Source organism: Megascapheus bottae, chromosome 15 (genome assembly GCF_031878675.1).
Source record: "Megascapheus bottae isolate mThoBot1 chromosome 15, mThoBot2.hap1, whole genome shotgun sequence".
Lineage (NCBI taxonomy): Eukaryota > Metazoa > Chordata > Mammalia > Rodentia > Geomyidae > Megascapheus > Megascapheus bottae.
In genome coordinates, this window is record NC_143523.1 from 15826420 (window position 1) to 15851817 (window position 25398).

Below are 25398 nucleotides of genomic sequence, written 5' to 3' on the forward strand. Positions count from 1 at the left end.
GCATCTAATTGACCACAAGCCAGGGCACACTCAAGCCACTAGCAGGAGCAGGTTCATTGCAGCATTGTTTACCACAGCTAAGATATGCCCCTCTGTGGATGAATGGATCAAGAAAATGTGAGATACACACACATACAAACACACACAATGGAATTCTATGCTACCCCTCAGAATGACTTTCTCCTTTGTAAGGAAATGAGAAAATGAAATTATACTAAACAAAATCAAAAGGGCTTAATGGTTTTTTGCATATGATCATATAAAGTGCTGTTCATCGAAATGAACTCCAAGAAACAGAAGAGGTTTTTCATTATACTGCTTGTGGTGATTTTTTTTCTTTGGTTTATTCCATTCTGCCTTGGTTTTTGGTTTCTGTACCTTTGTCCTGTATCTGATTGGGGGCAGGGAAGCACAGAAACAGTGGGATAAAGGGAACCAATTCAGCAGTGAAACCCACTAGATATGTTGGAAATGAACTATACAACTTTGGGGAGGAATGTTGGGGGGACAAACTGGGGAGACAATGAGGGAGGGGCATCACTGTTCAAGAGGAAATGCATTCATTCCCTGACACCACTCCTCTGAACATCACCTTTACAAGCAATTTTTAAAAAAGACAAAACAAAACAACTGATGCTACTGCTCTTATATTTTAAAATTTCTACAAAACATCAAACTCGGTGCCAGGAGTGATGGAGCAGTCTGCAGTCCCAGCTACTCAGGAGGCTGCAGCAAGAGAATCATTTAAATTAAAATGTAGTCCTTGCTGTTTCGACACTGTTTTTGGTAGATGTGACTTTGATTTGCCTCTGATTTTTTTTTTTTTTTTTGTATGTGGAGAGGATACTATGAAGAGGGAAAGTTTCAACTCACACACACAAAATCCCTTAAAGGCTAAACAATTCTCAATAGATTTGAACCAGGAAGTATTACTACCTAATTTGTCGATGCCTTTTAAAAATCCCTAATTGTAAAAGCAGGCATTGTCCTGGGACTAGAAAAGGCAATTTTAATAGGATTTCTCACTTCTCTGCTAACCAGATACCTATGCTACCTCAGAAATATTTACTGGTTCCTCCTGGCCCAGGTGTATCTGAACCTGATGTATCACTCACAGGCACCTTACTAGAAAAGTACTACATGAGAATGCCCAGGCTTGTTTTGTTTGCCAAAGGGATTTTCTGAAGTAAAAGAGATCAGATAATGAGAATGACCAGTGTCTTTATGTCCTACCTGAAGCTATTAAGTACATTAAACCACATGCAGCTAGGTTATAGGAAATTAGTAGAATAGGCATTTGTCTAGATATTGGAATAAGCACAGTGATTATAATTCAAATTTTCATGAACTCTAGACTTCATTTCAGAAACAGTTGTGAATACTCCTAACCAAGTTTTGCTTTTATGAGAGTGTTAAAAAAAAAAAAAAGAATCTTGGGTGTCTTTAGTCACAGTTCTTAACTTTTTGTTAACTTTTATTTATGGCTTCAATATTTTATATCACAGTCTGCCCGTGTCCTTGAATAAAGACCTGAGGAAAGAGTAGATTAGGGGACAGTAGGAAGCTGCATTGTAGGTTTGTAGTCCATTCTATACAAACGGCAGTACCACAGTTTGCCTGGATGATGACCCCAGTTCTAGCCACTTGCCTAAGGATGCTGATGTCCTGAAAGTAACAATATGGACCTGTGAACTGCATTCCACTTCCCATGCTCGTTAGCACCCTTTCAACTGTCTCACTTCCTACCGGCAAGTGTACTACTTTTTTTTTTTGTGCCAGTCCTGAGACTTGAACTCAGGGCCTAGGCACTGTCCTTGGACACATTTTTGCTCAAGGCTCACACTCTGCCACCTGAGGCACAGCGCCACTTCTGGCTTTTTCTGTGTATGTGGTTCCAGGGAATGGAACCCAGGGCTTCGTGCATGCTAAGTGAGCATGCTACCACTAGGCCACGCTCCTGGCCCCTTATTCTTGAAACTCACCAAAATGAGTTTATGCATTTAAGTTCCCAGTACCTGGAATGTTCTAATGCTGAGTTTCCAAATATATGCAGTTTCAAAAACTTTCCACTCAAAGCGCAATTAAGGCATGTGAAGGGTACATGTGTGTGTGCGCACGCGCACGCGCACACACACACACACACACACACACACTGAGGGTGTGAGTGGATGCTATTAAGGTACTACTCAGAATAGTCTTAAAATGAACACACAAGTCACTTGGACTGCTAGATATGGTTGTCTTTATTTTCTTTTTTCTTGCCCAGCCCTATCTAAACATAAAATAAAACTACAGGACTGAAATTAACAACCCATTAAAATCAGCAATAAGTTATGAAAATCATAAAGCTTTTTTTAGGTAATTAGGGTAGTTAAATTATTTAAAGTATACAAAGTCCAAAGAGCTGAGGGTAAGGTCTCTGGGAAAACTCCCCAGGGAAAGGGAGAGGGCCAGAAGGAAACCTTACAGTTTGAAAGACAAAGGGGACACATGACATCAAAGTGCAGGCTAGAAATCTCACGTAGAAGAAAAATAACATTTCCAAAAATGTAAGAGCAACATTAGCACCTGCACAGTGGGATTGTGGGAAGGAGACTGCTGGGAGAAAATGGAAGCAAATCTTTACATTAAAATGAGACAAGTGCTGAACTCAACTATGTTAACTATGATCGCGTGTCTACTATGGAGATCAGATGGGTTAAAAGCTGGTAAAAGGTAATGATCCTAAAAGAAAACAAAAACAGCATTGACCTTTTTCTACCTAGCCCAGACCTCATTTTGTGCACTAAAAAGAGAGGTGTGAGGTGTTTTATCATTATCAAATGCTGCATCAAAATAGATGATTTTTTTCCCATGTGTTTTTCCACTATAAAAGACATCTATGTTTACTTATGGACAAGCTTTAAAAAGATGTCATTTTGGTTTTCAACACATATAAACAGTTATCAAAATCTCAAATAAAAATGCTGCCGTGGCTCAGACCTTGGCCTGCTAATCTGCGTGCACAACTCTTCTGACCCACGCAGACACAGAGGCACATGGAGCTTTTTCCTTCTGGCTTCCCAATCCACACTCACAGGCCTTGTGTGACAGAGGCTGTCATGCATGGGCTTGCTCCTAGGCAGCCTAGGGGCAGTGGGCTGGCGAGCGGGCGGTTGGGTGCCCTAGTGATAACAATGCAGGTAAAGGTTAGCTTGCTTAGCATGGAATCCAACAGAAAGCCGAGCTGCATCATGATCTCTCAAAAGGCTTCATGTCGTCTCTCCTTTTGTAGAGCATGAAATGATTTTTTTTTAAGTTTTAAAGAATTGATCATCCACAGGCTTTATGAAAACTGTCCCAGGCTGAGTTTTAATAGCTCTTGTAGCTATCCCAAAAATAATGCCTGATTATCTCGTCCTTTCCTTACTATCTTTGACTTTGTTTCTAGGGCCATAAAGTTCAGGAAGTTCAGGACCGCATCCTTCAAGGTATCTGCTCAGTATAGCATGAGCCAACTAGAAAAGAAAGAGGATGGAAGCTCCACTGTCCTCTTACATCAACTACAACTCAAGACAATTTCACACACTTTTCTGCTGCCATTAGAAACGGTGGTGTTTTTTTCCCCAATATGAATGAATATTCGGAATATTTGTTCTGCAGGGGAGGCTCTACTCCACTTTTTGCTAATAAGTATTTGCTTAAATACAGGTCCTTTGACCCTTTTGTTCAAGTATAGTTTTGTGTAGTTCTAAAGGAGACTGCATCACGAACCAGTTTAAGAGATTGGATTGGATTGGCCCAGTGACTGTTTTGCCCTGCACTGTTCTGTCATGCTGGGTTCTAGGAAGTGAAGGGAAGTTTGACACTGGCACTGGAGTAACCTTCGTCACTCCCAATACTCTGCAGGCTGCTGTGGTCATCAATGTCACTGATGCTGGTGGTGCTTATACTGTCCACTTCTCCATGGGAGAACTCTGTGCTTTCAACATCCACTTCAATTTCCTCTGCCAAAGGAAAGGAAGAGAACGTCAGTATCCACGTGGGCACCTTCCAAAGTTAAAAGGCAGGGGGAAGAAGCGGTTATCAAGGATACATCCCACAACAAGCTCATTATTAGTGATCTCTGGGGAACGGGGGAACCGAAGGTGAAGAGACAGGCCTGTTTCCCACAAAGGAGGATGTCTGGTATACAATGGTGGTCTTAATTTAGGCAGCAAGTTTAATAAAAACCCTTTGACGCCAGGCTGTCTGGACCTCCCACTAAAAGCACTTGGCCTATTTGGAAATTAATACTTAATATTAAAAGATCCCAACCCAAGTGGTTTAACACATCTGTTTTGCATTAAACAAAAAAGCAGTTCTTGGTGCTGTTTATTAATCAAGGTTCCCTTAAAGTTTGTGGGGTGGGGTGAAGAGAAAAATTGAGAAATAGGCAAGATATCCATCAGGCCTTTGGTGGCACCATTTTACAGACATATCTACAGTTTACTTTTATTTTTTTTGCTCAAGACTGGTACTCTCCCACTTGAGTCACAGCCCCACTTCCAGCTTTTTGGTGGTTAATTGGAGATAAGAGTGTCATGAACTTGCCTGCCTGTTCTGGCTTTGAACCTCAACTCTCAGATTTCAGTTTCCTGGGTAGCTAGGATTACAGGCCTGAGCCACAGGTATCTGGCTTAAGATTCTTTACTGTTCAGTAACTAAAATAAGCCAGTCAAATATATTTGCATTAAATATAGCTTGAAACCTTCTCCCTATATTTTTTTGCTATGCTAGAAATTGAACCCCAGATTCTTCTGCATACCAGGCAAACCCTCTGCTACACTGCCACTGAGGTGGTGGTAGCAACAGATGAATGCAAAATAAAACTGAGACCCTTTCTCTTCTGATTTTTCTTTCTTTCTTTTTTTTATTGTCAGGATAATGTACAGAGGGGTTACAATTAGATACGCCAGGTAGCAGGTGCATTACTTCTCACACACTAATGCCCTTCTCATGTTTTTGTCCTCATATCCCTCCCCCCCACTGATTTTTGTTTCTTAATACTGGCAAGAAATGAAGGGTGGAGTGTCCTCAAACAAAAATCACTATCACTGGTAATTAAGATATAACAGCAGTGTATCTTTTTGACACGTTATCACTTCTGTGATACTTCTTGCCCCAAATGTAGACCTTCAGTCTAATGATTTGAAAACATGCAAAACAAAAACCAAAAACTCCTCCACTCGAATACTGAATAAAAGATCGGCCAATATTCTGTGGAATAATTCTAGTGCTCTGAGGGACCCCACCACAGGCTCCTAGACCACACAAAAGTTAGTAGTGAAGTCTGAACATGTAATCAATAGATTACTTATTAGTATTCTATCAGTGTTCATTTCTTGGTTTCAATAACTATTATATAAGGGATGGTAGATAACTTAAAATTTTGTATAGGAAACTTTCAAAATAGAAAAAGCCAAGATTCTGTACTTCACGAAGTCACTTCTAGACAATGCTATGATTAATAAAACCTAGAATGAGGGCTGGGAATGTGGCTTAGTGGCAGAGTCCTTGACTAGCATGTATGAAGCCCTGGGTTTGATTCGTTAGTATCACATAAACAGAAAATTCTGGAAGGGGTGCTGTGGTTTGAGAGGTAAAGTGCTAGCCTTAGCAAAAAGAAGTTCAGGGACCGTGTCCAGGCTCTGAGTTCAAGCCCCAGGACTGGCAAAAAACCCAAAAACATAACATAGAACAAGCTGGGGTTTAGTTTATTTTACAACATTTTTGCCTAGCACTTGTGAGCTTCCAAGTTTGATCCCACATCAAAATAAACAAAACCTAGAATGCTATGCTGGCTAAAATAAGCCATCCTCCCTAAATATAGATAGAGAGATACTCAGCCTTTCACTAGAGAAAAAGCTCATGGCCTACCTCGCTCTGAATCAGAACGATCTGAAGAAATAGTTGATCCAATGCTGTCCATTCGTATTCGTTCCATCTCCTGAGGCCCCTGCAGCTGCTCCAGTCTCCGCTTTAAAAATCTCTGTTCTCGTTCCAAGTTCTCAAGCTGGTGCTGGCTCTTCCTTTCAGCTTCTTCAAGTTTCTAAAAAATGAAATATTTACATTTGTGTGTAGTCCAAGACAAACATTAAAACTTATTTCTACATAATGTCTTAAAAGGGATCTTTGGCATAGGCACATGAATGGACCTAAATATGTATGTGTGTGTATGTGTGTCCACGTATATAAAAACATAAAGAATTTACATTTCAAATATCAAAAGTATTTTGATATGGTGTATTTTAGTGTGTATGAATGCTGCATTACTTGAGAAAAACAGAACTCTAAGTCTGTGAAGGAATCTCCACAAAGGGAAAAACCCTCACCCGTGTGAGGTTTGATGGAAAAATACTGAGGCACACAGTCAAATAGAGTCCTGTCCGCCAGAGGGCACCCCCACCTTCCTTCTGGGGATCAGAGAGCGGATTGTTCATTTTCCTAGTGTTCTCAGCTCTCCAAATGGCTGTTGTCACAACAATCAAGTTATGTTACTCCCTTATTAGCTGGCCAGTTTTTAGAAAGATTCTTCTTGAGGTCAATTATTAAAGAGGGCATGGTAAGTAAGCTGGCTGATGTATGTAAATAGAAATTGTTGCTAATAATTAACCCTGGGCCCTGAGAAGCATATGCCAGTGCGCAAAGTAGACATTGTTACCTTGATGTGTGCTTTGGCTTTGTTGAGCAAACCAAGTGTTGTATGCCTGGTACAGTCTGGTCCTAATGGAATCAGGACTTTTAAGCGTTCTAAACATAGGCGCAGATGAGCTCGTCTAACAAAGACAAAAAAGAAAAAAAAACTCAACAATGATTTGGACACTTTTTAAGAAACATTGTAGCTATGGGTAAAAACAAGAATTTGCAGTAATCCACCCTACAATCATTTTATATCTATCTTAACTGTTCAAAGGATCTACAAGTACAGGGATAGCCAGTCCTGGGCTTGAGCTCAGGGCCTGAGCACTGTCCTTGGACTTTCTCAAGGCTAAAGCTCTACCACTTGAGCCACAGCATCACTTGCAGTTTTTTTCTGTGCATGTGGTACTGAGGAATAGAATCCAGGGCTTCATGCATGCTAGGCAAGCACTCTACCACTAGACTATGGCTCCCAGCCCAGGGACTGGTTTTTTCAATCTATCCAATATAACCCTCCAATGTATTAATATGCACATATAAAAATTTAATGGAAGTAGGCACCAATGGCTCACACCTATAAATCCTAGGTACTTAGAAGTCTAAGGTCTGAGGATTGTGATTTTGAAGCTGGCCCAGGAAGGAAATTCCATGAGACACTTATCTCTGATTAAGCAAAAATCCACCTCTTGTGAGTCAAGAGATAGAGTGCTATCCTTGAGCAAAATGGCAAGGATACCACCCAGACCTAGAGTTTACAATCCAAGACTGGTATGTATGTACGTACACGTACATACGTACACGTACAGGTACACGTACACACACGCACACACACACACACACACACATACAATTGGAATTGATTTTCAATGCCTAAAACCACAAGCTAGAAGTTTCAGTTTTGATACTCCAAGCAGGTATAAAATTCTCAAATGTTTCTTCTCTCCCTCCTCCCTTCCTTTATCCCTTCTTAACTCTTCTTCTCTCCCTGTCTTCCTCTCTTCTCTCTCACACACTCCTACTTCACCTATTAGGTTGAGCTGCATGAATGTCCCAAACCACCACCATTTCTCATTTATACAAAGGCAATTTGATATGATCCAATGGAACAGAAACAACAAAAATGTTGCAGCTTGCTAGAATAGTTAGGCTAAAATATATGACCCTAGGCTGCGTACTGATGGCTTAAGCCTGTAATCCTAAACTACTCAGGAGGCTGAGATCTGAGGATTAAAGTTCAAAGCCAGCCTGGGCAGGAAAGACCATGAGATTCTTATCTCTAATTAATTACTAGAAAACTGGAAGTGGAGCTGTGGCTCCAAGAAGTAGAGCACTAGCCTTGAGCTAAAGAGCTCAGGGCCAGTGCCCAAGCCCAGAGTTCAAGACCCATGAATACCTAACTAACCAAGAGTCCAGACTGCTGAACAAAGCCTTCTCTATTTTTCCATCCTGTCCATGTTGAAATGACTCACACATATCAAGGATGATGGGATCTGAACAAATGCAGAGACTGTTAATGGACGAGGTAGACTTGCAAAAGAAGTTCCAACTGGACTGAAGGATACGAATTTGTCTACGAAGATGCAAGGATTCCCAGGTAATTGAAAGAAGATAAAAAGGACCTAAATTTATAGAATGAGGCCAAATGTAGACCTAAGATGAAACATACCAAAATTATAAGCCTAAGACTGACTTCAGGAGCAAGCAACTCTCTAAGGTAATATCAGCTCTCTAAGGTAATATCTATAAGGTAATATCAGCAACCTGGGGATCATCAAGAAACACCTGAGGGATGACAATAAACCATGTATATTTATTAAGTAACAAATCAGGAATTAGCCAGACCAAGAGAGCTGAGGTGAGGTTTAATGTCTAAATGAAAAGGCAGCATCCCCCCCCCCCCTTTTTAAAGCTACTCCTGGACATTTCTTCAGTCAAGTAATACAAATCATCTGCGAGACACCTTGTCTCACAAAGGCCAGTGATAGCATTCAACACGTTTCCCAAGTCCAGCATGGCAACATGGACGGTGGTAGGAGGGTAAGCTGAGGGCGCTCCTGTGGGAAGAGGTGCAGTATGGGAGCTGAATATCATTACCTCCTGTCTTGCACTTACAAATAAGCAGATTTTTGGAGAAGAGAATAACAGAGGGGCCATGGCGGCAGGAGGGCAGCAGCTGGCCAAGCTGGAACCTCATTTGTCAGAATTTCCTTCAACGAACACAGTTTCTACGCCCGATTCCAATCCATACAGAAAACATGCGTGACCTTCCCTGTGCAATGGCTATCCCATGACAATCACCTGAAGAGCCTTAGATCACATTCTCCTCGGTCATATGCACTTTCTCTTGATGCATGTCAATTCCTTCAACAAGGGATGAATGGCAAATGCATCCCCCACTGAGCTACCACTCACTCCTGTTTCCCCAGATTGCCAGCTCAGCCATCAGTGACCTAGAAAGGTGTATGTTTTGATGCCATCTGGTCTTTTCTTCTTTCTGGCCTTAATTCTCATGTGCTTGGTGGCTTGGGCACCACCTATAAGGTGCTGCCAAACCCACGGGCTTTAAGACTTGGGGAGAGGAAAGAAGAGGAGTCAGACACACAGGAGGCTGGTTTGATTTTAAAATCCTTATTCATTGAGGGGGGAAAAAAACCATTACAAGCAATCTAATACTGCAGAATTTACAGAACTAGAACTGATGAAAAATGATCAAAAAAAGTTTAGAATTCTGGTTAGCCTTTATATAACTTCTTTTTAACATGTATAATCCCAAACACAGGAAAACTCCAGAGAACCTATATAGCTAAATCCTTCCTGAATTAACACAGGGAATGGCAAAGCAAAGTTAGACACACTGCAGCTAGGAGGCGAGCTGGTAGAAAACCCCAGCCTCCTTGAAAGATTGCAATGTGTTTCCATTTCCAAAGACACTTGGCAGTCTGCTTTGAAATGAGGTTTAAAGCAGCTTCCATGGGGAGAACGAGGCAATTCCTAACCAACCACCTGCTAGAAAGATCCTAGCAAAATTGCCCACACCCTCAAAACAGGCAAAGCCCTCAGGGGAAAAAAAAGAGAACCATCAGCATGTGTTTGGCTCTTATTTTGGTAGTCTGGGATCATTTTTCCCTGAAAGAACCAGTGTTATTTTTTGAGTTCAAAGTCTGTAAACTTTACTGCCAAACTGCCTTATCACAGAATATGATTTTGCTGTAAAATGAGGGCATTCTAAAGCACAGTTATATCAATTACAAGAAGCATACCATTGTAGGAGTAGAGGGAAAATATTCCCTTTCAGAAAGAAGTTGCAAGTTATCTTACGACTGTGTTTTTCATTGCTGGTGTTTTTCAAGTCCTCTCTGGAAACACTAATCCCGCTGCCCAACAATAAGAAATCAAACCCTGCCAGGACCCACAAACCATCTACTGGCTGGGGCCGCTGGAGGCCCAGTCCTTTATTGGAACTTGCTTGTCTTTCATTTCTCCACTACAGGATAGGGAGACTTTGCCAAGTAACTAAATCAAAATGGAAAACAAGTCAAATGATAGGGACAGTGCTTGTATTTTCCTCTCTGCTCAAGGTTACGCAACGGGCTGTGAGTCCTTTATGAGCCACATTCTTCAAAGCTGCAGTGGCTTGTGGCCAAATTTCTGAAACACACACATACACACACACACACACACACACACACACACACACACACACTCCTGCTCACAACAGCAGCTAGTTGTTTCTCCTACACTGTCTACACCAACTTCCTCTAAAATGCAATATGTTGAGAATCTAAGACACATACAGATACACACGAGCATACATGCCCACAAACACTGCCTATCTACTTGCATGAACATATTAAATGTGGACGCAGGGGCTGGGAGTATGGCCTAAATGGTGGAGTGCTTGCCTAACATGCATGAAACCCTGGGTTCAATTCCTCAGTACCACGTATATAGAAAAAGCTGGAAGGGGCACTGTGGCTCAAATGGCTGGCAAAAAAAGAAGAAAGTGGATGCAGGGCTGTAGCTTAGTGGAAGAATCCTCACTTAGCATGCATGAAGCCCTGGGTTCAAATCATCAGTACTACATAAACAGAAAAGACCGGAAGTGGCAATATGGCTGAAGTGGTAAAGTGCTAGCCTTGAGCAAAAGAAGCTGAAGGGCAGTACCCAGGCCCTGAGTTCAAGTCCCAGTACTGGCAAAAAAAAAAAAAAAGTGAATGCAGATAAACTAAGCTAAGTACACTTCTCCTGAACTTTATTTACTCAAATCATATTCTGTTTAGCTTATGCTGTTTATAAAGCAAGGAAGCCAGCAAGCCACTCCTTAAAATAGCACTTGATAATTATATGTTTCACCTACATCTTACACATTATCTACTTCACAGAAAATAAACAGATGATTAATTCCCACATAGTAAGTTTAGCAATTGGCATCTATCTCCCTAGCCAGATTTGACTGTGCACTCATGGGATTCCATGACAACAGAAATAAAAGGAGAATCGCTGGGATCTCTTCTCAGTTTTCAAAGAGAAGCTATTTTCACTTAAGAGCCTTCTTAATTGGTATCTTGTAGAATAAGCAAATAGGAATATCACCAAGTTTACAATGAAGTTGAAAATTAGACAGTATGACATAGATCACATCATAATAGAAATTCTAGTTGTATTGTCAACCTCAGAAAGATCTGTATACAAATGAGAATTAAAGTGAGTTGTGAGACATGTGCTTGTGGGAAGGCTGTGTATGGATGGGCCTGGGGTTGACTTCAGGGCCTCACACCTGCTAGGCGGACACCTGAGCACTCCAATTGCCCCAGCCCTTCTACTGACTCAGTGACTTTTCAGGCGGTGCTTTACACGGGCTGGCTGCAGATGGAGACCCTCTGTGACATACTTGTCTATGGAGATGGCTTCTCTCTCACTTTTTGACTGGACTTACCCTGAATCACTTCAGCCATCTTTCTACCTCTTGCAGTGTTTTGGGGTCTTTTTAAAAGTTTCTATTTCCTGTGTGGGATCAGAAAATGTTTCTTTCTCTCCCTTCCCTACCTCTTAACCAAGTCTTACTAAAATTTCTGCTAAAACTTTAAAATGGAATAAAAAATAAAATAATAAAGAAAACCATGTTCTCATGAAAAAAGGCTAGGCAGTTCCAAGGATCCTCAACACAGCCACTGACATTTGAAGCCACAATGTCAAATATGGTCCCTCTTTCAAAGGGCATCATTTTCTCAAAACATCTGGGAGCAAATGCTTGCTGTGAAAACAAGCACACATAATGCAAATAGACTTTTTTTTTTTTTTTTTTTTTTTTTGCCAGGCCTGGGCTTGAGCTCAGGGCCTGAGCACTGTCCTTGGACTTTCTCAAGGCTAGAGCTCTACCACTTGAGCCTCAGCACCACTTCCGGCTTTTTTCTATATGTGGTACCGAGGAATTGAACCCGGGTCTTCATGCATGCTAGGCAAGCACTTTAACCACTAGGCCAAACTCCTGGCCACAAACAGACTTTTAAAGTTAAAACTTGAAGTAAACTTTATATTATTTCATACCACATTTGGGGACCTTTCCAGAAATCTATGTTCCGACTGCTAGAATTAAACTACTACAAATCACTAGTAGAGGTTTGGACTTCAGAACATTTCTGGCTCATGGCTGAGATTGAATCGCAAATATTTAGAGAAGAGAGAAGGAGCAGAGTGGCAGGAATGAGGGGTGTAAGAAAGAAGGATGAGGGAGAGGAAAGGAATGGTATATATTTTTTTCTAGTCTTGGGGCTTGAACTCAGGGCCTGAGCACTGTCCTTGGGCTTTTCTCAAGCCTAGAGCTCTACTACTTAGGCCACAGCACCATTTCCAGCTTTTTTCTATCTATGTGGTACCAAGAAATAGAACCCAGGTCTTCATGCATGTTAGGCAAACATTCTACCACTAGGCCAAACTCCCAGGTCCATACAAAGAAAAAATCATATTAAGTGAAGTAAGCCAGACTCAAAGGAACTTAGGCTCAATGGTTTCCCTCATTCATCACAATCAGTAGAAACCTTGGGCTCTACTAGCAGAGATCTGCAATAGAGCAAAACCTTGATACATAAGGCCATAGAGTATGAAGCTAATTGAAAGGACCTCTAGGACATTGAAACAAAAGCCATATAATGAATGATTGTTGTCCTTAATGTACTATGTTGTCTCTCATCTCCTTTGCTGTCCCTTGGTTATCTCATATTGTTACAGTATCTCACTTTGTTATCTGATATATTGGATATATTTGTATCTGGTTACTTGAAATTGTATAGGGAAGGGGGGAAAACCAAGATGGGGGGGTGGGGGGAGGGTAATGGGGACCAAGACATGTGAAAGGGTATCAATGTATGTGAATTAATGCACCTTCCATCTGGCAAATATGTGAATTAATGCACCTTCTATCTGGCAAATATCATGTAACCCTTTTATTAATTACAATAAAAATATTTAAAAAAAATTTTTTTGGGGGGAGTCATGGGGCTTGAACCTGGCCTGGATGCTGTCTGTGAGCTCTTCAGCTCAAGGCTACTGCCCTACCCTTGAGCCAAGCCCCGCTTCTCATTTTCTAGAGGTTAATTGGAGATAAGAGTCTCAGGTCCTTTTGTGCCTAGGCTGGCTTTGAACCTTGATCCTCAGATCTCAGCCTCCTGAGTAGTTAGGATTACAGTCATGAGCCAGAGCGCCTGGCTAATATCTATCTATCTATCTATCTATCTATCTATCTATCTATCTATCTATCTATCTATATGTATATATATATTTTCCTTTTTTTTACTCCACAGCCAAACTATAATTTCTTCCTCTAGACCTTTCTTTTCATAGTCTTTCTTCAGGTAGGTAATTAATATATGATTTTTTTTGGCGGGGGAGTCATGGGGTTTGAACTCTGGGCCAGGGCAGTGTCCCTGAGCTCTTCAGCTCAAGGCTACCACTCTACCCTTGAGTCACAGCCCCACTTCCGGTTTTCTAGTGATTAACTGGAGATAAGAGTCTCATGTTCTTTAATGCCCAGGGCTGGCTTTGAACCACCATCCTCAGATTTCAACCTCCTGAGTAGCTAGGATTATAGGTGTGAGCCACCTCACCCAGCAATATATGATTTTTATATTAACCATACTGCATTTTGAGAACAAATTAAATTATCTCCACATTTCTAATATTAAATGGATGGCTGGTATGCAGTATGGAGAGAAGTTAGAACAATTTTTAGTGGATGTTTCTGGAACACTCTTAACTAACCAAAGTTGAGACAACAAATAATCTTGGGGTGTACATAAAGTATAATCAGGTCAGCATTTGTGGGAGATTTGCTCATGAATGCCAGAGCTCGAAACACCTGTGTTATTTTGGGTGCTGCTGAGGTCACTAATAGATAGTATGGTGGTACGCCCCACCAAAGAGAGCGAGGGACAGTCTTCAACCCAAGTCCTGATTATAACTCACATTTCTCCTAACAGTGAAGCACAGTCTTAAGAATGCTAACATTACAACAGAATGACTTTAGCAAAGCATTTATAGGTACATAACATGACATTGAGTTGATTTTTTTTTGAAAATCCAGTTTTCTGTAACCAATGTCAGCTCCTATGACCTTATTAACTAACATATCTCCTAAAAAGTGAGAAATGTGACCTAAATTCCAGTTTGGCCTCTGCTCCAGTTGTTCAAGTAGTGGTGCTAATAATGTCAAGTATACTGCTAGGAAGACAATCATGAAAGAGAAAATAGGAAAGAAATGGCTAAGAAAACCCAGAATGAACAGGAATCCTAAAAACTACAATGCAAGGGAGAAGAGACAAGAAGCAACTCTTATCTCACCTTTAAATGAGAAGCTAGTGTTTGGATTTGTTTACAAGATCTCTGACTTCTGACTAGCTGGAAGAATACAGTGCACAAACCATGATTAGGAATTACATTCAATATCAATGAAAACTTGACATCTCTTCCTTCCTCCTTTCCCTTTTTACTAAGAGTATTGTTATGTAGTACAGGTTGGCCTGGCACTTGAGCTCTTCTGCCTCCACTTCCAAAGTGCTGGAATTACAGTGTACACTACCACCAACTCAGCCTCCCGCTCAAGTCTTCACTTTTGCCAGTTTAAAAAAAAAAAATCAAATCACATGTTTTTCACTTGAGCTCCTACAAGGTACCACCAAAAAGCATTAACAGAAGTTGTTCACTTTATGTCCATTTATGAATATTTAGTTTTTGTACATTTATCCCTCCCTTCTTATCTGTTGATAGGATTGGGTTCCTCCCCTCAAACAAAAATGAACTAGATTCATTCATTCATTCATTCATTCAACATATTTCTTCTATCACACAAGAACTTTCTGTATTCCAAGTTTCAAAGTCTGGGAAATAGGGCTACATCACTGGAGAAAACAGTGGCAATTTGTTCTAAATACAAAATAGCTTATTTTCTTTTGGCAAATCTCCAGCGCTTTGGGTGGAGAGAAAGGCTACTCCTCTCTGGAGAGAGCAGGCTCTGAACCCGGACTACCATCAAAACATAGCTGTGGGTGGGAGAGAAATTTTTCTTTATTTATCTTTCACATCAGTGTGGAAACAGATTTTTAAAAATTTAGCCTTCGAACACTTTCTACTATTTGGCCTTTTGTTGGTTCTCACCCCATCCTGGCAGCCCTCACTGGCCAATTTAATGGTACCAGGGGGCTGAGAAGTATTGCTGTCCAAAGGAAAAAGCATTCTCTCACAGGGACTGGGAAGGCAATCTGCAACCACAACAGTAGCTACTTGTTAATTTTCTACTTGAAACCCAGTGATGTCAATAGCATTGTACCCTGCCAGCCACCATGGGGTAAAGTACATTTTGAAACCAAAACAAACTTCCTACGTGCTGGCAAGTCAGATACCAGACACTGAGACAATGCACTGTAAAACACGGCCCAGGTTTTATGAGGAGACATTGCATGTAAGAAGCAAGTCTGTTTTACAGAAGTTTAAGTCGCTCCCAGTGTAATTGTTTTACAAAATCAAATCATTATCCAAGATGATGGAGAGAAATGAAGAAATAGTTACAGATCTCGAATATTGCACAAACAGCCTGCTCAAAGTATACTTTGTAATAGAATGGTTCCATTATTTATTTATTTATTATTCTTTTTGGAACTGTTCATTTAGAAGCATAAAGTGAAATCAGTCAAGAGTGTCTTCACACATGGCCCCACTAATCAGATATGATTTGATGGTTGAGGAAGAAAATCATCTTTCCTAACTGAAACACGAATGTTGGGGTCTGAGAATTAATGGATCCTTAGAAGCTTTGCTCTTCATTGGAAGAACCTGAGATGGAGAGCTGAGTGACTCAGTGGAAAAGAGCAGAAAGGCTTGACATTGGTAGACATTTGCCAATTCAGTCAAGCCAGCAAGAGATGATTCGTTTAAGTCCCATGTTAGCATAATTTTCCCCAAATCAAAAAAAAATTGGGGGGGGGTGCATTTGTTTCGAATGGTAGAGGGAATAAAATTTGGAGTAGGAGAAAGAACACAAAGAGCAATTGTTGGTTAATGTGTTTTGTTTTGTTCTGTTCGATTAATGCCGAAAAACATTTTTAGCAGCCATTTGGAACTCCTGGAAAAATAAAATTCACAGAATTTAAAATATGCTACAATTTCCTGATAATGACAGAGAATTGATGTTTGAGTATATTTTTTTATTTCTAAATGACTTAACTGTTCTCAGTGTTCTCTTCCACGGTACCTTACCAGTTTGTTTCTCTTCTGATCATAAGGGCCCCAGTGAAGGCGAGTCTTTTGAGTCCCTGCTGGGGAGAGTCCAGCCTAATAGCAGCTCGTCCCCACTGCAGGACAGCACAATCCCTTGGTAACCCACAGGGCACACATGGGCAATTTCAGGCACGTAGAATGTAAACATGATGTAAGAACTACTGTTCTGCTTAAAACCCTCTGTGAAGGGAAAGGTGTTCAATAGGCTAACAATATTTACAATAATGTCCTAATATATTTAGTTACTTATTTATTTATTGTGCCAGTCTTGGGGCTTGAACTCAGGGCCTGAGCACTGTCCCGGAGCTTTTTGCTCAAAATTAGTTCTCTATCATTTGTGCTACAACTCAAGTTGCTTACTTCCAGCTTTTTTTGGTTTAGTTGGTTAGAAGAGTGTCATGAACTTTCCTGCCTTGGCTGGCTTTGAACATGGATCCTCAGATCTTAGTCTCCTGAGTAGCTGGGATTATAGATATGAACCACCATCCTGAAAGGTAAACTTTTATCTAGTGAAAGAGTAGATTCAAGTTATCACTGTATTGCAGGATTAAAGCCTGTGATTTGTTTTTATCTATTTATATTTGTTTGCTTATATTTATATTAATCTGAATCTCTTGAAATGTTCAGAAACCAGAGGACTCAAAGATCAGGTTTTTTTTTTTTTTTGCCAGTCCTGGGCTTAAGCTCAGGGTCTGAGCACTGGCCTTGGACTTTCTCAAGGCTAGGGCTCTACCACTTGAGCCTCAGCACCACTTCTGGCTTTTTTCTATGAATGTTGTACCGAGGAATCGAACCCAGGTCTTGGTGCATGCTAGGCAAGCACTCTACCACTAGGCCAAACTCCTGGCCTATCAAAGAGCAGTTTTGTTTTTTTTTATATTGATTGTAGTCTCAGCTCCACACTATTACAGTTTCTTGTTCATGGACAGCTTCCCAAGTTTTATTTTCACGTTTTTGTTAACTGATAAGTAAATGGCAACTGTATACTTTGATTCCCTTAGGAACTCAGAAGAGCAATCTCAAAAACGAATGTAGTTTCATGGATTTGGAAAAAAGAACTAGGCCCAGGGACCCATTTTCAATATTATTAACACAGTTTGACTATTTCTTACAGCAGTGTTGTGGTTCTCGTCTAAGAAACTACCAACAAGAGAATAAAGACAAAAAATTGTGGAGATTAACTGCCAAGTTTAACTCCATTTCCTTTCAGATACTGTGGGATGAAAGGCCTGATGCATCCTGTATCACCAACGTCTTTTACCTCATAGAAGAAAGGCTACATGAAGGATCTTTTCAGATGGTGAAAATAAGGCCGTGTGCGCGCGTGTGTGTGTGTGTGTGTGTGTGTGTGTGTGTGTGTGTGTGTGTGCGTGTGTGTGTGTGTGTGTCAGTTCTAGGGCTTGAAGAACTTAGGGCCTGGGGACTGAGCTCCTTTGCTCAAGCCAGTGCCACTTCTGGCCTTTTCTGAATAGTTTTTTTGTGTGTTTGGTTTTGTTTTTTTTTTTTGAGGTAGAGTCTCACAGAGGGACTGGGAATGTGGCATCACGGTAGAGTGCTTGCCTAGCATGCATGAAGTCCTGGAAAAAGCTGGAAGTGATGCTGTGGCTCAAAATGTTATAGTGCTAGCCTTGAGCTAAAAGAAGCTCAGAGACAGGTCCCAAGTTCAAGCTCCAGGACTGAAAATAAAAATAATACTGATGATGATAATGATAAATGATAATAATGGTAATAACAATAATAATAATAATAAGTCTCACAGACTTTACTGCAAGGACTGGCTCTGAACTGCATTCCTTAGATCTCGGCCTCCTGAGTAGCTAAGAATATAGGCATGAACCCCCAAGTACTCAGCTAAGACCCAATATTTATTTAGTATTTTCTTCTGAAAACACCAGTATTTCTTAAACTTTGAAAGTTGGCAGAGCCATGCTCCCTCTCATGTGACTAACACATGAGGCAAGAAATCCCAGCTGCTTTCAAGATGGCCCAAAGAGTCCAATGTCACCAAATTCTCTTTAGGAAAAGCCTTCTCCAGGACAAAAATAGCAGTCCTGTAAAGTTATTCCGCTCTTTCTATGTTATGTTTACAAATGCTTTCACTGTAAAGATGAAATTTCTAATTGAAAGAGATTCTTATTTAGAAGAGACTGAATTATCTTTTCTTCTTGCCTTTGTCGCCCGCCCTCCCTCTCCCTCCCTCCCTCCCCCCTTCTTCCCTCCCTCCCTCCCCCCCTTCTTCCCTCCCTCCCTCCCTCCCTCTCTCTCTCTCTCTCTCTCTCTTAACAGATTTGCTAAATACAAGCTGTTCTGTAAAGGAATAACGGTCAACCAGGCTGGAGAACTTTAAAAGATACAGATATGACAATCCTAGAGAAAAATATGACAATCCTAGAGAAAAAAAAATGCCACAGCTGGTCACACCAATGATGAGAAGGACAGTGTGGTGTTCGTCAGTGGCCCAGGGATGGCTCGTGGAGTCCTCCACAACAACCACCACATACACATAACACATTGCTATCTTTTTATTTCCTCAGTCTGAAAATTTCTTTTCCATGTTTCCTTCATTTTAATCAGAATGATTTTGGTAAAGAAATCTAAGTGTATTTTTTCTTACTTTTCAAACTATCCTTATTCTAATTTAGTCACTACATTTCTAGATTTGAAAGTTTATATCTGTATCATTTAATTTTAGATAATTTTAACAAGTCAGCTTTGCTCTAATTCCTGAAGGAATTAAAGAACTGGAAAGCCACGTGCCCAGAGCTCAGTGGCCCAAGCCTATAATTCTACCTACTCGGGAGGTTGAGAACTGAGAATTGCAGTTCGAAGCCAGCCAGGTCAGGAAAGTCTGTGAAACTTACCTCCAAATGACCACCCAAAAGCTGAAAGTGGAGCTGTGGCTCAAGTGGTATAACCCTAGTTTTGAGCATAAAAGCTCAGGGACGGGACCCAAGGCTTAAGCCCCAGGATCCGCACAAAAGAAAAAGTACTTTAGCTGGGCATGGTGGCTCATGCCTATAATCCTAGCTACTCAGGAGGCTGAGACCTAAGGATCGAGGTTCAGAGCCAGCCGGGGCACTAAAGAACCCGAGACTCTTATCTCCAATTAATCACCAGGACAGGGGAAGTGGGGCTGTGACTGAAGGGGTAAGACAGTAGCTCTAAGCTGAAGAGCTTAGAGCCGAGTTCAAGCCCCATGACCTACCAAAAAAAAGTATTTTTTCTGTGAAAAAGAGCTGGTTTGGAATACCAAAACTCACTTGTCAACTTCACCTTTTAGATGAACACGAGATATCCCTGTGTGGAAATTTAACATGACTAGGCTCTTTATTGTAGCCTACTAGAAATCAAATGAACATCTTCAATCGTGATCCAAAAGAGAATGACATTTAGGAAATTCTGGAGAAACTCCCCCCTTCCACCCCACTATAGACAACTAATCCACACTAGGTGGAATTTCTGGTTGTATTCACTTAAGACTCTTGGGCCTGCAGCAACACACACCCTATTAAAGGGAGAGCCACAGCAGACACCTCTTGATAAGGGAAAATACAGCCATTAAAAATGGCTGCCAGGTGCTAGTGGCTTACCTGTAATCCTAGCTACTCAGGAAACTTAAGATCTGAAGATCATGGTTCAAAGTCAGCCTGGGCAGAAAAGTCCATGACACTCTCATTTCCAAGGAACCACCAAAAAGTTGCCAGTAAAACTATGGCTCAAGTGGTAGAGTGCTAGCATTAAGAAAAAAAGCTCAAGGACAATGTGCAGGTCCTGAGTTCAAGTCCTAGGAACTGGCCCACACATAAAAAAGACAATGCTGTTTAGCTGTCATTAGAGACATAGTAGGAAGGCAAACAATAAATTATGAGAATAAAAAAAAGCTGACCCACATTCTCTAGGTGTACTTTTAGATCCTAATACATTTTATCCTTCCTAAATAACAAGTTCACTTTCATCCCAGAGTAAGTGGTACATTATGCTTCCATGATTAAAAAATAAGAAAAATTCAAATACAACATTTCTTCCTGAAAGCCCTTTCAAAGAAACATACTGTAAGCATGGCAATTTTGGCAAACTCCTAGGGAGAACCATCCATATAACAGAAATAATAGTTCATAACTAAGCTGTTCACACTCGCTTCCATCAGGCTACCTCCTGCTAGCAGTTTACCTCAGCCCCCACCTGACACATAACTCAGCACTAATTATACACTTTCAAAATAATATCTTTTGTCTCTATCTAGTCAGACAATAAATCCTCAAGAGCAGGGTCTTGTCTTATCCACAGTAACTAGCACACAGTCCAATGCCTAATAAGTGCTTGTCAGTTGATCTGTAATTATCTTTAGGAGTTCTTTGTCAGTGCCAGGAACTAAGCCACTTCAAATGAACTCTTATGACCACCCAAAGATTCTGAATTAAAAAGAGAAAAACACATGATCTTGGGATTAATGATACACAGGACAGTTAAGAGATATTCACATACAGACTTTACAATGATTTATTATTAGTCATTCTAGACTGAGTGCTCAAAAGAAGCTCAAAACAATCCCTAAAATTTCAAGACTGAGGCAGAGATCCAAGGATCATGGTTCAAAGCCAGCCTGAGAAGAAAAGTCCCTATGAAACTCCTACCTCCAAATAACCACTCAAAAAATCGAAAGTGGTATTGTGGCTCAAAGTGGTGGAGTGCTAGCCTTGAGCAGCAGAGTTCAGGGACAGTGCCCAGATTCAAGTCTCACATGAGACAAAAAAAAGTTTTTCTTTTTCCAAGATCAAATGACCAAGGAAATACTACATCAAATTCTCAGGACTTCCTAGTTACATCACCCAAAAGAGCAAAGGGTAAGAGGAGAGGAAAGTGTTGGAGAGAGAGTTCAAAATATGAATAATGAAACTACTAAGGTGCCGGGAGCACAGCCTAGTGGTAGAGTGCTCACCTAGCATGCACAAAGCCCTGGGTTCAATTCCTTGGTACCATATACACAGAAAAGGCTGTAAGTGGTGCTGTGGTTCAAATGGAAGAACACAAGCCTTGAGCAAAAAGTGTCCAAGGACAGTGCCCAGACCCTGAGTTCAAGCCCCAGGATAGGCCAACAAAACAAAACAAAACAAAAACCACGCACACAAAAACTGCTACTAAAAGATCTTAACTATTATTTCTCACCACTGCTGGAGCTGTAATAGTATCCACCTTCTCCTTACTCAAGTTCTCCAAGCTCTATTTAAAATGCTGAGAAGCATCTGGCAAATGTAACTGTAAGCCCTTTATACATTAACCCCGACAATAAAAAAATATAAAAACAAATGCTGAGAAGCCAGGGAGGTAGTAAGTTCGCACCTCTAATCCTAGCTACTTAGGAAGCTCAGATCCAAAAGACTATGGTTCAAGGACAGGCAAGACAGAGAAGTCTGTGAGACTCTATCTCCAATTAACTAGCAAAAGAAGGTAGGCTATAAGCTGGGCATTGGTGGCTCATGCCTATAATCCCAGTTACTCAGGAGGCTCAGATCTGAGGATTCTGGTTCAAAGGCAGCCCACCAGCAAGAAAATCTTCGAGACCATTTTTTTTCTAAATTTCTTTTCTTTGGTCAGTTGTAAGACTTGAACTCTGGGCCTAGAAGTTGTCCCTGGGCTCTTAAGCTCAAGCTAGCGCTCTACCACTTGAGCCACAGCGCCTCTTCCTTCGAGACTCTAATCTCCAATTAAATCACAGAAAAAGCCAGAAGTGGCACTGTTGCTCAAGTGCCAGAGTGTTAGCTTTGAGCAAAAGGAGCTCAGGTATAGTACCCAGGATGACAGTTTAAGTCTCAGGAACAGGAAAAAAAAAGAAAAGAAAAGAAACCAGACTAAAGGCACAGTTCAAGTGGTAGGGTGCCAGTTGAGCAAGCAAGCTGAATCAAGTTTAAGGCCCCAAGTTTAAAGCTCAGTATTGCCTCTCTCCAAAACAAATGTTGAGAAACTTCACGAATCTGCACTTGACTAGATGGGTTCATATTGCAGAGTGAAGGTGCCAAAGTCAAGTACATGTCTGCGTTCCGGCTTTCCACATCCAAATTTAAACACAGAAAGATAATGAAGTTCTTATTTTCAAAGGCTTATTCATTAAAGGACCACCATTAAAAAACAATAGCAATATTTTTTCCATGTGTGTGCTACTCTTTGAACTCAGGGCCTGGGTAATATCTCTTTTTTTGCTCAAGGATACCACTCACTTGAGCCATACCTCCAGTTCTATTAAAAAAATATTTAAAAACTGAAGCACTAACTAAACCAATACTATATTCCAGACAGTGTTTTAAAAACCAATTTTCTGCCCTGGGCACGGTGGCTCACACCTGTAATCCTAGCGACTCAAGAGGCTGAGATCTGAGGATTGAGGTTCAAAGCCAGCCCAGGCACTAAAGTCCATGAGACTTTTATCTCCAATTAACCACTAGAAAACCAGGAGTGGCATAGTGGCTCAAGGGGTAGGGCTGTAGCTTTGAGCTGAAGAGTTCAGGGATAACACGTAGGCCCAGAGTTCAAGCTCCACGACTGAGAAAACAAAACAAAAAACAATCTTTTGGGGCCGGGAGTTTGGCCTAGTGGTAGAGTGCTTGCTAGCATGCACAAAAACCTGGGTTCAATTCCTCGGTACCAAATACATAGAAAAAAACTGGAAGTGGTGCTGTGGCTCTAGTAGTAGAGTGCTAGCTTTGAGGAAAAAGCCCAAGGACAGTGCTCAGCCCTGAGTTCAAGCACCAAGACTAGCAAAAACAAAAGCAAAAAAAATCTTTTTTAACAATCTTTTTTAAAATTGTTAATGTTGTTAGTCATGGGGCCTGAATTCTGGTCCTAGGTGCTGTCCCTATGTGCTCTTCAGCTCAAGGCTAGCATTCTACCACTTGAGTCACAGTTCTACTTCCAGTTTGTTGGTGGTAAAAACCATTTCTCTATTCCATGCAAGTATTACTAATTTTTTTATCATAATTGTTAAAATAAAAATATTGTTTGATTACGGCAGATTTAAAAAAGTTTGTTTTAAAATGATAATATGCAGGGGGGCCAGGAGTTTGGCCTAGTGGTAGAGTGCTTGCCTAGCATGCACAAAGACCCGGGTTCAATTCCTCAGTATCCCACATACATAGCAAAAAGCCAGAAGTGGTGCTGAGGCTCAAGTGGTAGAGTGCTAGCCTTGAGAAAGTTCAAGGACAGTGTTCAAGCCCTGAGCCCAAGCCCAGGACTGGCAAAAAAAATAAATAAAATGATAATATGTAAAGAATAACTTATAATAAGCAAATTTATATAAAAAGTCTCCAGACGGAAATTAAACATTTACAATTTCAAGAGTAGAGGAGAGCAACCACTAACACCTTCCCTTCTAAGAATACTATATCAGGATATGCTAATCATAAATGCCTTTTAACTTTCTAACAAAAAATATCCACAGAACAAGTCCAATGTACTGTATTTGAAATTTACTAGTTACAGCTCATTTCCTACTTAATAAGCTCATCTTCAAGCTGAGTACCAGTGGCTCAGAGTCTTGAGATCTGAGAATCACAGTTCAAAGCCAGCCCAGGCAGAAAAATCCATGAGATCTGCAATTAACCAGCAAAAAAGCTGGAAGTGGAGGTGTGGCTAAAGTGATAGAGGGCCATCCTTCAGTGAAAAAGCTAAAGAACAGTGCACAGGCTGAGCTCAAGCTCTAGTACTAGCACATGTATACACATATACACATACACACTCATTCATCTTTACTTATTTCACAGCTTTTAAATGAGACAAATTTCTTTCTTTTCTTTACTTTTTTTTTTTTTTGCCAGTGCTGGGGCTTGAACTCAGGGCCTGAGCACTGTATTTGGGCTTTCTCAAGAACTGCCCTTGGGCTTTCTCAAGGCTAGAGCTCTACCACTTGAGCCACAGCACCACTTCCAGCTTTTTCTATGTATGTGGTGCCAAGGAATTGAACCTGGGTTTTTGTGCATGCTAGGCAAGCACTCTACCACTAGGCCAAACTCCAGGCCCAAATTTCATTTTCTTTAAACAAAAAGATCTATCTTTATAAAGATATAAAGATGTATATGAGTATATGTAATTGCACACACACACCCTTTTAAATTGGGTGACATGAGAATGGCTCCAGATGCACACCTGTTAAACATCAGTGGATCACTGCAAAAACAAGCTCTAGGGCTCGCAGCATTTATAAAGTCACAGCATCCCATGATGCTTTCCTAAAGCTATTAATTCTAAACAAAGTAACATTAGCTTTTCAAAAAACAAGAATAAGTCTTCCTAAGGCCCTGCCTAAGAATGCTATTCTAGCTGAGATGGAAATTTCCATCTAGTTGTTTAAGTCTACTGCCTTGCCTTTTAATGATGTCAAAGAGCTAAAAAAAAAAATAATAATAATCAGAAGCAATAGGATCCACACAACTGCAGATGAAAACCACAGAGAAGAATCTGTCTCAAAAGCAATCCAAAATTTAGTTAAGACATTAATAGTAAGTTATAGAATTGGATGGCAATTTCTCAAAGGCAAGATGTGGAAAATTCACCCAACCTGAAGAAATGTTTTCTAACTATAACAACAAAAGATCTGCCACACTTCTCTGCTACTTACAGCAAAAACTTGCATACACAATTGAATTTCTTGGTCACTGGTACCGATCAAATATGGAAAGAAATGTGCCCTCATCTGTAAAACAGTCCCAGCCCAGAGGCGTGTTCTCACATACCCCAACCAGAGTAGAGGGCCCATCAGGGGCACAATCGCCACATTTTTGCACTGTGGCTCGTGTTACCTACGATCCCTTATGGGGACAAACTGTTCTCTGAAGCAGCAGTAGAGAACAAAACTATTTTCCTTGGAAAGGAAAGATGTTTGTAGGGTTGCAAATAACTCTCTACATGCCTTCCTAAAATACTTTCTATCTTCAAGTGGCAAGTTTCACACACACACACACACACACACACACACACACA

The 25398-nt window shown here is 40.7% G+C and overlaps 1 protein-coding gene across 6 annotated transcripts in view; it reads right to left on the bottom strand.

Annotated features, from left to right (window-relative positions):
* Positions 1-2225: 2225 nt before the first annotated feature.
* The window catches only part of Mxi1 (MAX interactor 1, dimerization protein), a 66898-nt gene continuing 43725 nt past the window's right edge, over positions 2226-25398 (bottom strand). For all 6 annotated transcript variants that reach the window (XM_090345911.1, XM_090345916.1, XM_090345912.1 and 3 more), the window contains exons 4-6: positions 6683-6797; positions 5899-6070; positions 2226-3986 (exon numbers count right to left, since the gene is read on the bottom strand). In XM_090345911.1, the coding sequence (XP_090202037.1) occupies positions 3823-3986; positions 5899-6070; positions 6683-6797 (451 nt within the window). In that variant the 3' untranslated portion in view covers positions 2226-3822. The remainder of the gene's footprint in view (positions 3987-5898; positions 6071-6682; positions 6798-25398) is intronic.